The sequence below is a fragment of the Typha angustifolia genome, chromosome 13 (assembly GCF_048772165.1).
Source record: "Typha angustifolia cultivar Huaian chromosome 13, ASM4877216v1, whole genome shotgun sequence".
Classification (NCBI taxonomy): Eukaryota; Viridiplantae; Streptophyta; class Magnoliopsida; order Poales; family Typhaceae; genus Typha; species Typha angustifolia.
In genome coordinates this window covers 1,785,203-1,801,788 of record NC_133251.1, presented here as the reverse complement: position 1 = coordinate 1,801,788, position 16,586 = coordinate 1,785,203, and the positions used below count along the sequence as shown (strand labels likewise).

Here is a 16,586-nt window from a genome sequence, read left to right as displayed (position 1 = left end):
AAATAATAAATCGAGACACGTTGCAGACTTTTATAGAGGCCGAAGAGGACTTTCGGGCTTGAAACCGGCACCAGTAGAATTCATAACAATATAAACAAAACTCACATAGAAGGAAATTGCATGCTTAAATTAATTACATCATTGCGTAATCCGTACAACTAAATTTTAATCTCAATACCCTCAAATCTCCCGCACGGCCTCATAGTACTTGCGTAAGGAATCAACGTAGGCATCCATGACTTAATCTTCTTCACCTTCTCCAATGTCCCATTTATCAAGTTATACTTGTAAAGGCAGCCATCTACGTTAAAAACAATAGTATAACTATTAAAAAGTGTAAACTCCCTCACGTTAACCTCCCCCTCTATCCCCACTTCTCCAATGCTAACTCCATGCATCCTCCTCCACAGGGGTGTCATCTTATTGCTCGTCATCAACCATAATGTAAACAATTGCTTTAACTTGTCGTAGTGCAGCAAGCATAAGTGCTTCCCTCTCCATTTGGCGATGCGGATCTCGTAACCGTCGGCGGAGCCCTTCACCGCCTCCGACGGCAGAGGTATCATCTCCGACCGCTCGGTCTCGATGTCGAAAGCGATGATGTAAGGGTCTTGCTTCATGTAGATGCCGCAACTCGAGGCCCAGAAGACGGTGTTGCCGCACACGACAGGGTGCTCTAACTGTATGTTCATATTGCCGACTTCGATCGTCTTGTCGATGCACCATGTCTTGGCTGCTGAGTCGTAGACCCGGCAATGGCACTCTGACCCCCAGTTAGATGAAGGGCTCAAGTGCACCAACTTGTAGTCTGGGGAGTTGCCGCCGTAGAATTTGACGGCAATGCTCGAGCGTGGTACGCTGAAGATGTCGTCGCCGGGCGGCGATGCGATGCTCCACCAGGACCTACGTGCCGGGTTGGACACGCAGAGTCTCCTATCCGGGCTCGTATTCTTATTCTTGTAAAAGACTAAACCGTTATCCGAGCCAAGGATAGTCGCCGAGTCGGATAAGAACTCCAAGGCTTCGTGCGGCATGAGTGCATGCTTGTCGAGGGGGAGGAGGTCGAAGTCGTCGTAGTACAAGACGAAGATGCCGGAGTCGGCATTGGTGTAGTTCGCTTGGGCGAGATGGAAGAACTTATCTGAGGTCAAGAGGTGAGAGATGGATTTGTTGATGAGTTTGCACTTGGCTATGGATGCCGGCGGCAGATGGGCGAGGATCTCGAAGATGTCGTCGTTGGAGAGTTGAGGCACAGTGGTGTTCTTAGAGCTCAGGAGGTTACCCATGGGTTTGATGAACTGGATTGAAGTGAATAATTGAAGGCGTAGAGTACTTATTTATAAAGTTGGTAGGTGATGTCATTTTGAATCCGAATAGAGAATGTTATGTACCGGCCTTTGCACACTTGGAATCTTACTTGGACTCGTGCAAAGATAAGGAAAGGAAAACCAAATAACCCCTTTTTGATTCGTTAGATTAATTGCACTTTGACCCTAATATTATTTCCTATTTCGGAATGTACTATTACGAATAAAACGAGGGTCAGTATGAGAGTGATCGGTAGTTCAGGGGTCTGCATGTAATTATCCCATGACAATGATTTCGAGGTGTGTTACCACGATTTGCCCCGTCGCAATTTACATAGTCGGAGGCGTGGAAGGGAGACGACATCTAGGGTTAAGCGAGAGACAATGGCGATGGCGGCTCTGAGAAGAGAAGGGAGGCGATTCCTCGTCTCCCCAGTTGTTTCCAACCCTTCGAACGCCGCGCGATCGGCGATTTTATCCGAGTAAGATCGCATTTGTAGATCCTGTTTGGTATGTTTTGCTGGTTCCGTTTTGATCTTGTAGGGTTTACCGATCGATTCGATGCCGATTTGACGGGGTAAGTGGGGATTTGAGTTGGATCTGTCTGTAATCTGTGATAGCATGCGGAAGTTTTATTGTGTGATTCATAAGTTTATTGAATGGATTCCAGAGTTGAGCGCTATTGAATTAGAATAGTTCTTCCTCTGGCTATCCACATTTGGACAATTTAATGACAAGTCGAACGCTGAGAGATTTAATGTTGTGATTTATTATTGTAAGTTATGTTACAAAGACACAATAGAATGTATTCCATATCTTGCAAAGAAGTGCGATTAGAAAGAAATACTGAACTCTCTTCAAATCATCATTTGGAGTTCAGCCGACCACATCAAACCGAATTGCTCGCATCTCCTGCCAAGAGTTTTTCAATTATCATCTCTTCTTAGCCACTGTCTCGCCCTTTAAATCATATTTGGTTCTTTAAGTTAATTCTATAATATGCCTTTATTTTTGCAGACTTGTGCTTTTTTCCCCTCATATCTGAGATGTGAGATATTTGTGTGTAACCTTATTCTGTGGGCATCCTATATTGAATTACTAATTGAATTTTGTATTAACAGAAAATTGGTGCCCCTTGGTGCACGGTCAATTTCAACTCAAGTAGGTAAGGAGCCTTTATTTCCCAGCTGATACCTTTTCTCATTACAAAGCACAATTTGGATTTTACATCAAGCTTGCCTGATGACTTGTCTTATTGTACATTTTTCATGCAGTTAGAAATCGGATGAAGAGTGTCAAGAACATTCAGAAGATCACAAAGGCAATGAAGATGGTGGCAGCATCAAAGCTACGAGCAGTTCAAGTAAGAACTGAAAATTCACGTGGCGTGTGGCAGCCATTTAGTGCACTTCTTGGGGATACTCCCAGTATGTATTTAGAGTCCATATTATCAGTTTTACCTTTTCATACAGTAATGATCTTTTACTTTTCCTCGACATCTTTTAGCACCTCGTTGTTTTGTTTATGATAACTATGGTGATATGTTAGGACTTAAGAGTGCTAGGGAGGCCACATTTCTAGCTAGATCTTTGTTCAAATGAATGCTATAGAAGGAAACAGCTATGTTAGAAGTTGCTTGTGAGATTTGTTTCCAGTTATACAAGAGCAAGGTTTAGCAAAGAAACTTTTTTTTTCATAATATGGTGCGAGTTAATTGCCACATAAGTCATAATTTATAAATCCTAATGTTTCATTAAATTTTCATTTTTATGTTCTTCTGCTGATGCATCCTTTTGTGCTTAAATCTCATTGCCAATTTTTTGGCTCATTAACTTGTATCTATGACATTCTATAAGTCTATTGAGTGTACCTATTTCCTTCAGATCCAGAACTACTAGTCTGATCAGAGTGCTGTAGTTCCAGTATCTGTCATCTGACTTTTGGAAAATCCCAGGCATTGATGTGAAGAAGAATGTTATAGTCACTATTTCCTCTGACAAGGGACTTTGTGGGGGTATCAATTCAACATCAGTTAAAGTCAGCAAGGCTCTTCACAAGTTGACTTCTGGTATACTCTTGTTATGGATGAATATGAGTTAAGCTTTATCATTGTGATCCAGTTTCAAAATTAGATTCTTCATTATCAGGTCCAGAAAAGGAGACCAAATATGTCATATTAGGAGAGAAGGGCAAGGTGCAAATGGTTCGTGATTCAAAGAACAATATTGAGATGACTATTACTGAGCTGCAGAAGAACCCTATAAATTATACACAGGTAAATTCGTTCGATTTAGGAAATACCTATTTGACAGTATCATTGTGAGATCAAATACATGAGCTAGGATTTAAGCAATGCCTGATGTTGTCAAAGTCAAACATAACTTATTTTAGCAGCTTGCTGACACAAAGTAGATGTTATTTATGGTACTTGATGGTCATCATCTTCTATCCATCATCTGACATCCTCTGACCTCTGTTTACATTCAATGACTTCGCTTGTTTCAAAGGCCTTTCTACGGCACAATGGTAGTTTTGTGGTTGAATGCAACTTTACTGAGCCTAATGTATGAGTTGGATTAGCTTCAAACCCAACCTGAAACTTCCTATATGTTAAACTACCCGGTTACAGTGATTTAGTTTTGAGCCTGATTGGGTCAGGTTCAAATTCCATGTTGGTGCCCCTTGTTTCTCTACCTCTCTAACTTCCTTGCTTGTTGTCAAGATGTCAACATGGTACCTTGTGTCGCATGGCTACAAGACATGCTGTGCAGCAGCACATCTCACTCCAGATGCTTGCCAGCACAGGGTAGTGCCACAAACTAAAATTCTTGCACATTAGAAGCATATTTTGCAATTCTGCATAAAGAATGTTAACTAGTTGCAAAATATATGGTGTACAACTTCAATTTTTTCTGATGCGCTCTTTATTCAAGCAGGCATTTTTGTTGGCTATTCTTATTGTTTGGTTTTGTGTGATCTCATGCGCTTCATCTTTTTTTTCAAATAGATTTCTGTACTGGCGGACGATATCTTAAAGAATGTGGAATTTGATGCTTTAAGGATTGTTTACAACAAGTTCCAATCTGTTGTCTCATTTGAGCCCACAGTTTCAACCATATTATCTCCTGAGGTGAATAAAGTTTTCAAATCATTTCAAGCAACTAAAAAGTTTATCCCAAAACATAATTGAAGTCATTCTACAGTAATTTTCTATCATCCATTTTTCTGGTAGGCTGTGGAGAGAGAGTCAGAAGCAGGGGGAAAGCTTGGTGACTTGGATCTGTATGAAATTGAAGGGGGCGAGACAAAATCAGAAGTGTTACAGAATCTTGCAGAATTCCAATTTTCATGTGTAAGCTTCATCAAAGTTTACATTCTCATTTTCAGCTTTCCTATATGTTTGTAAACATGACTTGTCTAAAGTTTTACTATTGAAATTTTGGCTGCTTGTAGGTTCTATTTAATGCTGCATTGGAGAATGCATGTAGTGAGTTGGGAGCCCGCATGTCTGCTATGGATAGCTCCAGTAGAAATGCTGGTGAAATGCTTGATCGCTTAACCCTTACTTATAACAGGTCTCGCCTTCTGTCTTATACACAAATACACCTGCACATTTTTACACACGTACAAAATGCAGAAGTATCCAAATGCTCTTGCACACTAACTGAAAGCAAGTTTAGTGATATACTGATTTATACCTTTTGCCAACTCTTCTCTACAGGACCCGTCAAGCATCAATTACTACGGAGCTGATTGAGATCATATCAGGAGCATCTGCTCTAACTGGATGAACCCTGGATTTCAGCATTCTGCTTTTTACCATCCAATTTTTTTTTTCCCCTTAACAGATAGCATTGTGCATTGCGCTTGTAATAAGTTACTCGATGATTATGACGCAGCTGCTTAGCATGCAGATCATGTTCTTGTTTCCATGTTTTGTCTTCACCTCTTTAAGGCAGTACCAGTTTCAAAAAATAAGCACCACACCCGAGTTATGCCAGTTGTGTACCTAAATTTACATGAGAACATCAGATTAATAACTGGTTGAGGCTGTGTATATTCTTATTTTCTCTCTGGGAAATGATGGTTGCAGTGATCTCCCTTTTCGCCATCTCCTTGCTGTGTCGACATAATCTAAATTTGATGATCATATAAGACTTGCATATTTATTCCCAGGCCTTGCTTGGGTGGGGAGACTTCTCTGGAATGTGTCTCTACTGGGTCATCGTTTTTTTTCAATTTTTTTTTTTTACAGACAATTAGATTGAATTGTGTTGTTGCTCTCCCTAATTGTTCTATGAAAGAACACTCCAAACCACCCTGAATTATCATTTGATTTTCCAAAACAACACCTGAAAAAATATGTTTTCAATATTTCAATGAAGGCATAAACTGAAATAAATAAATATTGTAGAGTGTGAAATGGATAAAAACAGAGAGCAAGGTGTTTGTTGACAAGGATAAAAAGATAAAGGTGTAATAACAAAGAAAAATTAGTAACGCTAGAAGGAGGGCTTGAACCTCCGACCTTGTGGTTAACAGCCACACGCTCTAACCAACTGAGCTATTCCAGCAATTGGTAAATTCTAAGTTTATTTTTTATAGGTCTTTAACTCTTTATCCCACCGCTCCCAACCGAAACATAAGCCCACGGAAAGATTTTCTCTTTTCTTCTCATTAATTCATCATCGGAATCTGGATCGGACGAGCCCTAACTTATTCTCCGTATCCTTGAGGACGAGTTCTCGCACTTCTTTTGGTCTCCATCAATCGGGAGGATGACGGAGGACAGAAGCTCTAAACCTTCCGAAGAGACCGCGGGGGTATCCGCAAGTGCCACGAAGCAAAGGTCAGTATTTTGTAACCTGTGGTTCTTCTATTTCCTGGATTTGGAGCTTGATTTGATCTAGTTTTTCTTCGATCTTGTCTCCTTGCGATTTCCACCAATTTTGGTCTTTTTTTTTTTGGTGTCGGCTTGTGTTTACTTCCCCATGTCGGTCGAGATTGATGACATTTTGCCGCAAGTAAATGTTCTTAGGGTCATTATAAGAAAGAGAAATCTAGTACTGGGGTGAACCTTGGAAACAATAAGGGAGAAAGATGACGTCTTGAAAGATTGATCAATACATGATGTTTATTTGGTTGAGTATTTTGTTGAAGATTCACTGCTGGGAACATTCAAATTCCAGGCATTCTATCCTATAGATAATGGAACGTTTGGTTTTGAAAAATGGTATTTTCAATAAACTGAAAGGTGGAAAGGGAGTAAATGGGGCCATGTCAAGAAATAATCTGTAGGAAGGTCTTTGTCCATAGGTTTGGAGGGAGAGCAGATTTAGGAGATTGGAGAAGGTTGGGATGTATATTAACCTAGTTCATTTTATCCCCTTTTTACTAAAAAATGACTATATGTTGATTGATGCGTTCCCAAATTCCTCACTTTCAGCAACCAAATGCTTCCTACTTTAACTTGTTCTGCTCATCATACTTCATTTTTTTCATCTGTGTTCCGGTTTTAATGCATAACATCAGTATAATAATTATTCATCTTTCTCTGGTTTTAATGCATAAAATCAGTATAATAATTATCAGCATCTTTTTAATTAAGAGGAAGGGTATGGAAAGCACAACCTTCTATACTTCATGAAGATGTGTTGAGCAACTGTTTTTATCTTGTACTAGTGAAGGGCAGTTGCATTTTTTTGGCAGGAGAAAGCGAAAATGGGACCAACCTGCAGAGTATTTAGTGTCTGCTGCAGTTGCTGTTCCAGGAGTTCCATTGGGTGTTGGTGGTATTTCTGGGATTTCTCTCCCAGGTTCAGTTCCAATTTCTGGTGGTTTGCTGGCAAACCTGGTTCCGCCATCTTATGCCGCATCCTCTCAGTTGTTACAGTCTGCCTCTATTCCACATAGTGCTGCCGCAATTGTGCAGAAATTAAGTCAGGTGATGTATTAGTGTTAATGTTCTTGACTAAGTTATTTACAGAACCAGGTTTTGCCATTTAAATATTTTTTTATTCCTGTATATTTCATTCCTGATGCTTTATGATTAATAATATATTTGATTATAAAATAAAAATAGTTTTAACACATTGCCGGCATTTTCTTTTTCCTAATTGATTATGAGCCCGTAAACTAATTATAAGCTGGACAAAGAGATTAACCTTCGTCGATATATAGTTTGGACAATTTAGGTTTATGCTCCCAAGAAATGAGTCACAGTAAATTCAAACCATGCGCTTATAACATTGTAGTGGAACATCTATCAATTATCAAATCCAATGTCCACTAGGGGAATTGAACTCATGACCTCTGTAATGGAGTAGTAAGACCTTACAGTGGCTACAGTTGTAGGCTTTGGACCACTTTAATTTTTTAAGACCATCCTCTGCTATAGTAACGCTTTGTGATATTTTTTAAACAAAAAATTCCTGGTGCATACTTCTTGGATAAGAAGTTAATGTATCTCTTTTTTTCCAGCCAAAAATTCAAGATGAGCTAATAGCACGGGAAATTGTAATAAATGATGCCGAACCAACTATACGGTACAAGCTTACCAAACGTCAAACACAAGAAGAGGTCAAAAATTTAATCAGAGAGCTTTTTATTTGCTTGATTACATTGTTGTTTAGTAGACTCTAACCTGTTAAAAGAAAATTTTCACGTGTTTGATTTGAGATAATAATTTAGCCTAAATTCTTACAGATCCAGAAATTCACTGGTGCTGTCGTCATAACTCGGTATGTTTTTCTAAAAGTATTATCAGCAATTAATGATTTTGGTTCTGATAGCTGTTTTGTTATATAAACAGTGGAAAATACCGCCTCCCAAATGGGTTGCCTGACAATGAAAAGCCATTGTATCTCCATATTTCTGCTGGATCCCATGTATGTAGTGCTCTATGATCAATGATCAGCATTCAAGTTCGACTGCCCATAAACATGTTTGCTGCTTTTTGAATTATTTTCCATCCTTTTTCCTGCATGTATGTTGTCCTAGATTTTTACATGATTTTAGAATGGAGATTCTTGTTTAACTTGCTGATTTAATATAGGCGAATGATCTGATTTCTACCAGGTGCATGTTGGCAAGCTTTATCTTACAAACTTGAAAAATGTTTTACATATTTTCTCTTGTCCGTTATAACCTCAATTGTTCTGAACTTTTTTTGTAAATCAACATTTGATTTATCTTGAATTCTTGATCTGTATTACAAAACCAATTTTAATTTTCAACATGTTGTGAATTCCACATGAGGGTAGTCATTTGAAAGGTTTCTTATTGTTGGAGATCCTTCAAATACTACAAAAGCTGCAGAAGAATTTCTGTACAATTACTTTAGTGAAAATTCATAGCCTCTATCAATGTATACTTGGTATTTCTTGTGATTTATACATCTGAATTTGTTTGTTACTTTGTCATCTAAATCATTTTTAGAATGTTTGGTCACACAAAGGGTTACCTTTTTGAATGCATTAATTTTAGAGCAGTAAGTGTATGTTATTTTAGATATAATATTTTTGAAGTACGTTTTTGCCTTTGTCTACATTGTATATTTGGCCAATAATAGATTGCACCTGGGTTCATTGTGATTGTATTAGTTGAAAGACACTGCCGAACGCATCAAAGCAGTTGATTCTGCAGCTTCCATGATTGAAGAAATTTTGAAGCAAGGGCAGACTTCATTGTCAGCATCTATCCCATTTAATTCAGTTCAAACAAATGGACAGGTTTTTCCATTCTGTCTCATCATAGTGTAGGAACTTACTGTCTTAATTCTTAAATGATAATTTTTCAGATCTTAGTATTGCTTTGTCACAGGTTGCTCATCCCTTGACTACATGCTTATCTTTGGGTTTTAATGTGGATCCATCATTGAATATTGCAGCTCGTATCCGAGGACCAAATGTATGTTTTCTTCTAGATGTGGTTATGGAATATGGATATTTCAATTGAAGTTCTGTCTATCAAACTAAACCTTGTCATCCTCTTTTTGTTGTGAACTTCTATTGTATATTTTTCATTGCATCTCTTGATTATTGAGAGGTTCTAATGTTGTAAGCTTTTCTCTGACATCTCCATGTGAATGGGAGAGAATGTTTTTCTGCTGGTGCTTCGGGTTTGTATATGCAGGACCAGTATATAAATCACATTGTGAATGAAACAGGAGCAACTGTCGAACTAAGAGGGCAGGGTTTTGGAAACATTGATAGTTGTCATTCTGCAGGTTCATATTAAGTACATCATCTTTTAATACTACTAATGCTGACATTAATTAGTTAATTCACCTAATTTCAGGAGCACAGCAACCGTTACATCTATATCTGTCAAGTTCCAATGCAAAGAGCCTTGAAGCTGCAAAGGTTTTAGCAGAGAATCTTCTAGACACAATTGCTGCTGAATGTGGTGTTTCTAGGTACTCATTTTTCATGTCCACAAGTGCACATTATGTAGTACAGCATTTACTTTGGGTTTTGGCTCTAATTTTTAATTTAATGGAAATTTATTTTGTGGTACTTTTGGTTGTGATTATCGTCACCTCCTAGACTAGCTATCCAAGAAATCCTATCTACATCTGTGCCTTTCATTAGGCTAATTTGCTTTCATTAGGTTGCGCAGAAAATGGTCAACGTCAAATTGTCATTTTGGTTTTAGTAGTTGCCATACCATCTAAAATGAGTAACTTGTCTTTAGAAAGTCCTACTTGGTTTTCTCCTGTTAATCATATCGTGCTGCATTATTTGTTTAATGTTTTCTTGAAATGTTTGGTTGCTAGCACTAACATGTGTAGTGTAAAGGACAATAATTTATATATTGGATGTGGAAACTGGAGATTTTAGACTTGCTTTTTCCTAAGTTCAAGAATTCTAACTATAATCTTGGTCTGCCAGGATCCCATCATCTAAGGTATATAGTGCTGTTCCTCCCCCACAACAGTTTTTGGCTGGAGTTCAGAGCTCCACAACGGTTCCAGATGTATGCGATAGTCCAGTAGCTGGCTTGCAATCTGGGTCTTGCTCTTTGGCTCCATCTATATCCTTCTCTCCTACAGGACTACCAATGTCTATAGCCTCTAGCGCATATCCTTCAGGGGCATCTCTAGAGCTGGGTGCTTCAGCAAGTTTTGGGAACCCATCAAACGTTGCTAGTTATAAACCTCCATTGGTGACTGGAGGGACATGCTATAGTGGATATGGAGGAATATATCCACAAGCAACTCCGCTGCAACAGGTCGCTTTAGCACTCAAACAGGCACCAGCTTCAACTGCTTCTGCTGTTCCATCTGCAACCTCATTGATGAATGCAACACTAAAGATGAGTTCAAGCACAACTGCTGAAGCAGATAAACGTCCTCCACAAAAGCGAAAATTTCAGGAATTACCAGTTTCTGCAAAGGGACCAATAGCACTCAATCAGGTATGTTGTGACTTGTGAGTGCTTCAAGTGGGACATAGGAGTAATAGAAGGATAAGATCATAGATCAGGGTGTTCTGTAATATCATCTTCTTTTTTTATTATTAGTTTTTAATATTAAATTGGAGCTTGCTCGCCTTCAACGTGAATCAGTGTAAGTTTTTGTTATTGTGTTACAATTAATTATTGAGATCCTAATGACCTACCATTTCGCGTTGCCAGCAACCTGGAATACTAAGGTTATTCCTTTTTCACTTTAGTATTGATAAGTAGTCTAGCAGTGTTATGGTTATAAACAAAGAAAGTGGAACTTATCCTAAAATTGGTTTTTTTATTATGTCTTCTGTATTTAATGCTGCATGCCAAGTAATTGGATATTTAGCAATCTGGTTTAGTATGAACTCAGAGGGTTTGTCTTTTTCTCCAGAAAATGCATATACTGGAGGGCACCTACCATTTTGTGTAAGAAATGACTGAAATGCAAAGGCTCTATTACTACTTGATGTGTTTGAGCATAAGCTATTGAGACTTTTTTCTTGCTTTTTCTCTGCCTCATTTTCTTTTGGAGCTCATCATGTATTTGCGGAGGAACTTCTGTAAAAGCTTTTCTTTTTCTTAATGAGGTTCCACTTATTTTTTTTTCCCTTGAGTGGTCTTCATCCATGATTAAGATTATAGCATCTTTCCATAAATGCCGAGTATGGCTTCTAATTGTCAAGTGCATGTTTCTTGCTTCACCTTTTTTTTTTTTTTTTTTTTCGTTCATGACTATTACTGATTTTGCAACTGTCATTCCAGGTATTTTTCTGACCTTCTCTGAAGCTGACAGGCTGGTTCTGGACTTGTCTATGGACTTGCAATTTTCACAGGGCTCAATTCTGGAGTCATGAAGTTATATGGGGTTGCTTGCTAGATGCAACCTCAATTATGGAGCTCGACATTTTGCTGCTTGCTAACAGTTTTCTTATGCAAACTAATAATTTGATTCATTTCTCTGCTTGCTAGATGCAACCTTCATTCATGACAAAAGGATTTTCTATTTTCTTTGTGTGAAATGGCATCCATTTCTTTGTTTGAAACTTTTATTTGCTTTCAATTGGGACCTATCTACTTTTTTGGCTGCTGCAACACCATAAAAGCTAACTGCACCTCCATAGGTCAAGTAGATCCAATCTGTACATTTTCCGAATTATTTGGCCCATTTGACATAAACCTTTGCTACACGCTCTTGGTTTTCACCTGTCTCCCTATTTGTTTTGTTAAGTCTCCTGGCAAATGTCAATTGACCACCTTGGAATGCTTTAATTAAGTATTTGTTTGTTCTATCACAATTTTAGGCAACTTGGGGTAGAGGCTGGCATCTTCTTGTAATGCATAATGTTAATATCTCACTTATTTGATCTGTCTGCATGCGTTAATTTGTTGTTCTCTCTTTTCTTTGGAATATAAGATGATTTCATTAAGAAAACAGATTTATTTCTTTGTTTGGTCCAGAACTCTCGAAAAGAATCAGAATTTCTTAAGCCAGGCTCAGAAGATTCAGGTATAAAGCTTCATTCAACCATGCCACCTCCAAGGAAGTTGGTTGAACCTGGGTCCATTGGGGCACCACCACGCCCAAGGAATATGCCTCCCCCACCACCAAAGTTCATGCCGCCACAATCAGATCCAGTGATGGAAAGGAGGAGGTCAGATCTGAACAACTCGATGGTGGCTCCTCCAGTAGTCACAAGGACTATACCCATTCTGCCCAAATTTTCATCATCTCAGTCACCTCCAAAAAAGTCGGCTACCGGAAAATCCAATGCAGAACCCGTCTCTGGTACTGCTACATTAAGAGAAAAAGATACAGCAAGTTTACCGTTTTTTTCGGGCATTATTTAGTGTATACTAAAATGCACTTATAATTGCAGATACATTGCTGAAGCTGATGGAGTATGGCGAAGAGGATGATGATCCTGATGACTCTGAGGAATTTGTTAAAGGCAACCCTGCTCGAAGCTCGTCAGCAAAACCGTTTTGGGCTGTATGAATTTTGGAGTGGTCACAGACATGCTTCCGCAGGTATCGACGAACAGTTGGAACTACCTGCTGCTCACGGCTCACATAATGCTGCGATGTGCTTGGCAAAAGTTGGTAGATCGTAAAAGTCATCACTGCAATGGCTAAACTGAATTTGTTGGCTAATCTGCTCTGCCATATTAGGGAGGAATTACTAGTAGGATGAGCTCTCAGAGACAAGGCTACATTTGCCAGGTTCTTGTTTTCTGATGCAGGAGATGAGGCTGTCATGTTATTTCTCTCTTAATTTATTTTTGTTTCCTCTTTTTAAATCCCCTTAGATCAAGTAGGCACATAACTGTAATATGTACAATAGTTGTTGACCTTAAATGACAAACACCCCCCTCTTACCGTACTTCCTATTGGTATTTCTGTTTATCCTTTGATCTTGTTATGGCCCAACTGAGTATCGGAGATTGGGGGCTGTCACGGAGCTTAGAGGAACAGTTATAACTTGTAGCTTGACTAAAGAAAGGTCTTCTACGTTTTATTGGCTGCTGTAAGCGTCAAATCTTTTCGTCAAATGTATTTTCTTAGAAGTTATGGGATAATGTAAAGCCTATATATTTTCTCGTCAATTTTTTTGATTTTGGAAAGCTTATGTTGCATCTCCACAAAAGATTTAGTACCACAGGCTCATCATAATTCAAGCAAAATATGCCAAAACCATGGATTACAGTAAAGAATCCGGACGCACAAGGGAAAACGTCTATTAAAAAAATTAAAATATTTAGGTTACCCATTTCAGTTGTAGCCTCAGTAGTTAGGCAGTGAGTCATCGATTCAGCGTTTTGATCTTGTCAAAAAGATGATACAGTTGAAACTACAAAGTAAGACTTGCAAAACCAAAATTAATGGTAACAAACACAACAGATAACAGTTTAAAACAACTGACAATGTCACAGAATGCGATCTTATGATGCTTTATGAACACATGATTCTTTAATTCTTCAAAGTATCCGAATAGAGATATAAGCCATGATGCATTACAACTCATTCGTCTCGTCCACGAAACTCGAACAAATTATTTGCAGAATACCCATCAGATAAGAGACAAGCATTTGTTCCAATGTCCAGAAACTTCTCAGCACTAGAAAAGCAAAGATGCAGTCATAAGCACATAGAACAGCAATTTTACATATTGCTCTCAGTTTAATGGCAGAATTTGATATAGGGCACTTTCAAAGGGACATCCTCACAGCACATTCAAAGGGACATCCGTCACAGCACATTATCATCTCTTTTTGGCATAGTCATCTGGCTCATCATCAAGATCATCCTTCAAACTCTCATCAAATGTATCATCCTCATTATCAGGCTCGTCTCGACTATTGTACTGGTCGCCACTGCCTGCAAACTGGTTTGTGCTGCCACCAGTGCTCGTGGCATCACTACCACCATACACCCCTGCGTTAACACCATAGCTATCACCAGAGGCACTGTTGATATAGTTATCACTTCTGCCACCACCACCAACAGCGTTGTAATTTCCACCATCACTGCCACCACCATAACCCCCACTGTTCCCACCAAATCTTCCACCACCACCATAACCCCCGCTGTTCCCATAACCACCGCCGCCAAAACCACCGCCACCATATCCACCACCACCACCATATCCGCCACCACCACCATATCCGCCACCGCCACCTCCATATCCTCCACGGAATCCACCAGTCCGATCATTGGCGTAATTGACCCTTATCATCCGGCCATGAAGATCCTAATAAAGTCAATTATAAATAAATAATAATGCATAAACAAGAAACAACAAACTAAAAAAAGAGGATATTAAAGTTGCCAAAGCATTACTTCGTCTTAAACTGTTATATACAGGGTACTACTTGTTTTCATGTTGTCTCTACATCTAATATCATATTAGCTTCTTCACTTACCATGCCACAGTATGCCGTTGACAGAAGTGCACGACTAAACAGCCTAATCCATATAAACAGTAAGTGAAACCATATCTTCAAGCCTTATCGGTCACAGCGAGTCAATTTACTGAATCATGAGATTAAAGATCTTATGACAAATGATTGGCTAGAACTTGTGTAGCCATGATTTTATAATTAAAAAAAACCAAAGCAACTGAATACATATACTGATCATACAAAGCATTGAAGATACGAGATACTCGTGCCAAAACATATGAAGCACTATGCGCAATGAAGATAACTGAGAAAAATAGAAGATAAGTACCTTCCCATCCAAGCCAGTGATGGCAGCTGAGGCCTCATCAGCGGAGGTGAAAGTAACAAAACCAAACCCCCTTGACCTACCAGACTCTCGGTCAATGATAACTCTAGCTGAAACAGATAAAAACATAAGTTACCTCAGTAGTGGAGTATGCTTACAAACATTTTTTGAAAAATAATTCGTACCTTCAACAACTTCACCATAGTTAACGAAAGCTTCCCTCAGACTCTGATCATCTGTGCCATACGATAGTCCTATAGAAGCATTTCTGGATAGATCAGAAACTATATAAAGCATAATCAATAGCTAAAAGACATACAAAAGGAGTTAGCCACACCTCCAACAAACACTTTTGAGGATGACATACATCGTACTGCCTGATATAATGATGGACTGGAAGTTACAGCTTGTTTGAGGAGATTTCCAATTTTATTAGAGAACGCCATGGTTCAGAACCTGCAATTTTCACGAAATATATGACAAATTGAACATATAATGCATTAAACCAACATTCTCATACTTGAAAAAGGCAAATAGCTGCAAGAATAGTTACACAAAATAACTGAAGCTTTCATTACTTCGAAAAAGGAAAAGTGCTACCGGTTTGCACATAGCAAGTGATCCTTCATTTTGAAAAGATAATGAGTGCTAGGGACTACAACACAACGCAGAAGTAGTTATAGAAAAAAAAAATTCTCCCTGAAGTTTCCAGAAGAAAAAAAGTTTACTTTCTAGCAATCAATAAGGTGTATTACACAAAAGAACAGCAGCAAAAATAACTTGTAATTATTTTCCCCTCTTTCAGGCCACCAATAGTTTGCTTTCTTTAAGCCATCTAGAGGTATTGAAGATAACGAAGAGCTTGAGGGTTTCTTCTAATCAGATATGCCTACACCTATTAACCACCAAATTAACCCAAGAAACCCCCCATCAAGCACAAATGTAGACCACTCTTAAGGTTAAACGGAGCAATAAAACATCATAATACCAAATATACATACACTATGACAAGTTTCAGACTGGAATGGCATCAAAAGACAAATACATCACAAAGAAATAAGCATAAATACTACTACCCGAAGAATTTCCTCAGAGCACCACCGACTTAAATAAACCAGCTACTGTCACCTCACATCCATAGCAAAAATTATGTCATCGAACTAATAATTATACAAAAATAAAGGCTAAATCAGACAAAAGACACTGGTAAGGAACTCCATGAACAAAGATGAAATGAACATCACACAAAGATAAATCACTTCCAAACTAGGGCAATACGATGAAAGAGGAACGAATTGACCAAGGATTTGATCGGATAAGCTCACTAACAGATCATAACAAGAAGCAGAATTCGGTCGAGAAGAAACGAATTATGCTTAGGGTTAGGGTTAGGGTTAGGGTTTTGGAGCCATTACCTCGGCGGTTCGATCCGTCTCGTTTCCAGGAGGGTTTAAGAAACGGGTGGGTCGGGGCTTTTATATGGCCCCCGATGAGATCCTATCCGTCCGTATCATATGAGAAAGTATTACAGCCGTCGAATGGAGGCGGAGACATTTGCCAGGTGGCAGCATCGGAAGATCTTTCTAGTTGTAACTTATGGATCGG

At 38.8% G+C, this 16,586-nt stretch overlaps 4 protein-coding genes and 1 non-coding gene across 8 annotated transcripts; 2 read left to right on the top strand and 3 right to left on the bottom strand.

Annotated features, from left to right (window-relative positions):
- Window positions 1–158: 158 nt before the first annotated feature.
- On the bottom strand, window positions 159–1,286 carry LOC140775003 (uncharacterized). Its single transcript, XM_073118213.1, has one exon. The coding sequence runs from the start codon at window positions 1,284–1,286 to the stop codon at window positions 159–161; it is 1,128 nt and encodes a 375-aa protein (XP_072974314.1).
- Window positions 1,287–1,625: 339 nt separating this feature from the next.
- On the top strand, window positions 1,626–5,372 carry LOC140774054 (ATP synthase subunit gamma, mitochondrial-like). The gene is made up of 9 exons (XM_073116890.1): window positions 1,626–1,789; window positions 2,429–2,472; window positions 2,582–2,734; window positions 3,262–3,375; window positions 3,455–3,582; window positions 4,315–4,437; window positions 4,540–4,659; window positions 4,761–4,882; window positions 5,029–5,372. The coding sequence occupies exons 1-9, from the start codon at window positions 1,692–1,694 to the stop codon at window positions 5,096–5,098; spliced, it is 972 nt and encodes a 323-aa protein (XP_072972991.1). The 5' UTR covers window positions 1,626–1,691; the 3' UTR covers window positions 5,099–5,372.
- Window positions 5,373–5,807: 435 nt separating this feature from the next.
- Window positions 5,808–5,881, bottom strand: TRNAN-GUU (transfer RNA asparagine (anticodon GUU)). Its single transcript has one exon. It is a non-coding gene; the product is annotated as a tRNA-Asn (tRNA).
- A 96-nt stretch (window positions 5,882–5,977) lies between these two features.
- Window positions 5,978–13,137, top strand: LOC140773049 (protein RIK). 3 transcript variants are annotated; one of them, XM_073115384.1, is made up of 12 exons: window positions 5,979–6,156; window positions 7,017–7,251; window positions 7,788–7,886; window positions 8,013–8,047; window positions 8,119–8,194; window positions 8,909–9,037; window positions 9,129–9,215; window positions 9,441–9,534; window positions 9,606–9,723; window positions 10,199–10,724; window positions 12,216–12,543; window positions 12,635–13,137. In XM_073115384.1, exons 1-12 carry the CDS (start codon window positions 6,086–6,088, stop codon window positions 12,751–12,753), a joined length of 1,917 nt encoding a protein of 638 aa, XP_072971485.1. In that variant the 5' UTR covers window positions 5,979–6,085; the 3' UTR covers window positions 12,754–13,137. The 3 variants fall into 3 exon arrangements, with proteins under 3 accessions (XP_072971487.1, XP_072971485.1, XP_072971486.1); XM_073115386.1 differs by lacking the exons at window positions 12,216–12,543; window positions 12,635–13,137 and adding an exon at window positions 11,520–11,758 and having other exon boundaries at window positions 5,978–6,156; XM_073115385.1 differs by lacking the exon at window positions 7,788–7,886.
- Window positions 13,138–13,702: 565 nt separating this feature from the next.
- LOC140774640 (uncharacterized) lies at window positions 13,703–16,504 on the bottom strand. 2 transcript variants are annotated; one of them, XM_073117716.1, is made up of 5 exons: window positions 16,397–16,504; window positions 15,319–15,437; window positions 15,167–15,235; window positions 14,985–15,091; window positions 13,703–14,505 (listed from the first exon to the last, which is right to left on the bottom strand). In XM_073117716.1, the coding sequence occupies exons 2-5, from the start codon at window positions 15,425–15,427 to the stop codon at window positions 14,017–14,019; spliced, it is 774 nt and encodes a 257-aa protein (XP_072973817.1). In that variant the 5' UTR covers window positions 15,428–15,437; window positions 16,397–16,504; the 3' UTR covers window positions 13,703–14,016. The 2 variants fall into 2 exon arrangements, with proteins under 2 accessions (XP_072973817.1, XP_072973818.1); XM_073117717.1 differs by lacking the exon at window positions 16,397–16,504 and adding an exon at window positions 16,058–16,250.
- Between the last annotated feature and the right edge of the window lie 82 nt (window positions 16,505–16,586).

Coding starts and splice junctions, on each gene's coding strand:
- LOC140774054 (XM_073116890.1), top strand. CDS start 1,692: ATGGCGATGGCGGCTCTGAGAAGAGAAGGGAGGCGATTCCTCGTCTCC. Junction 4,438..4,539: donor CAACCATATTATCTCCTGAG/GTGAATAAAGTT, acceptor TTTTTCTGGTAG/GCTGTGGAGAGAGAGTCAGA. Junction 4,883..5,028: donor TTAACCCTTACTTATAACAG/GTCTCGCCTTCT, acceptor TCTTCTCTACAG/GACCCGTCAAGCATCAATTA.
- LOC140774640 (XM_073117716.1), bottom strand. CDS start 15,427: ATGGCGTTCTCTAATAAAATTGGAAATCTCCTCAAACAAGCTGTAACT. Junction 15,236..15,318: donor CTCAAAAGTGTTTGTTGGAG/GTGTGGCTAACT, acceptor ATGCTTCTATAG/GACTATCGTATGGCACAGAT. Junction 15,092..15,166: donor CTATGGTGAAGTTGTTGAAG/GTACGAATTATT, acceptor TATCTGTTTCAG/CTAGAGTTATCATTGACCGA.
- LOC140775003 (XM_073118213.1), bottom strand. CDS start 1,286: ATGGGTAACCTCCTGAGCTCTAAGAACACCACTGTGCCTCAACTCTCC.
- LOC140773049 (XM_073115384.1), top strand. CDS start 6,086: ATGACGGAGGACAGAAGCTCTAAACCTTCCGAAGAGACCGCGGGGGTA. Junction 9,216..9,440: donor CTCGTATCCGAGGACCAAAT/GTATGTTTTCTT, acceptor TTGTATATGCAG/GACCAGTATATAAATCACAT. Junction 12,544..12,634: donor CAATGCAGAACCCGTCTCTG/GTACTGCTACAT, acceptor TTATAATTGCAG/ATACATTGCTGAAGCTGATG.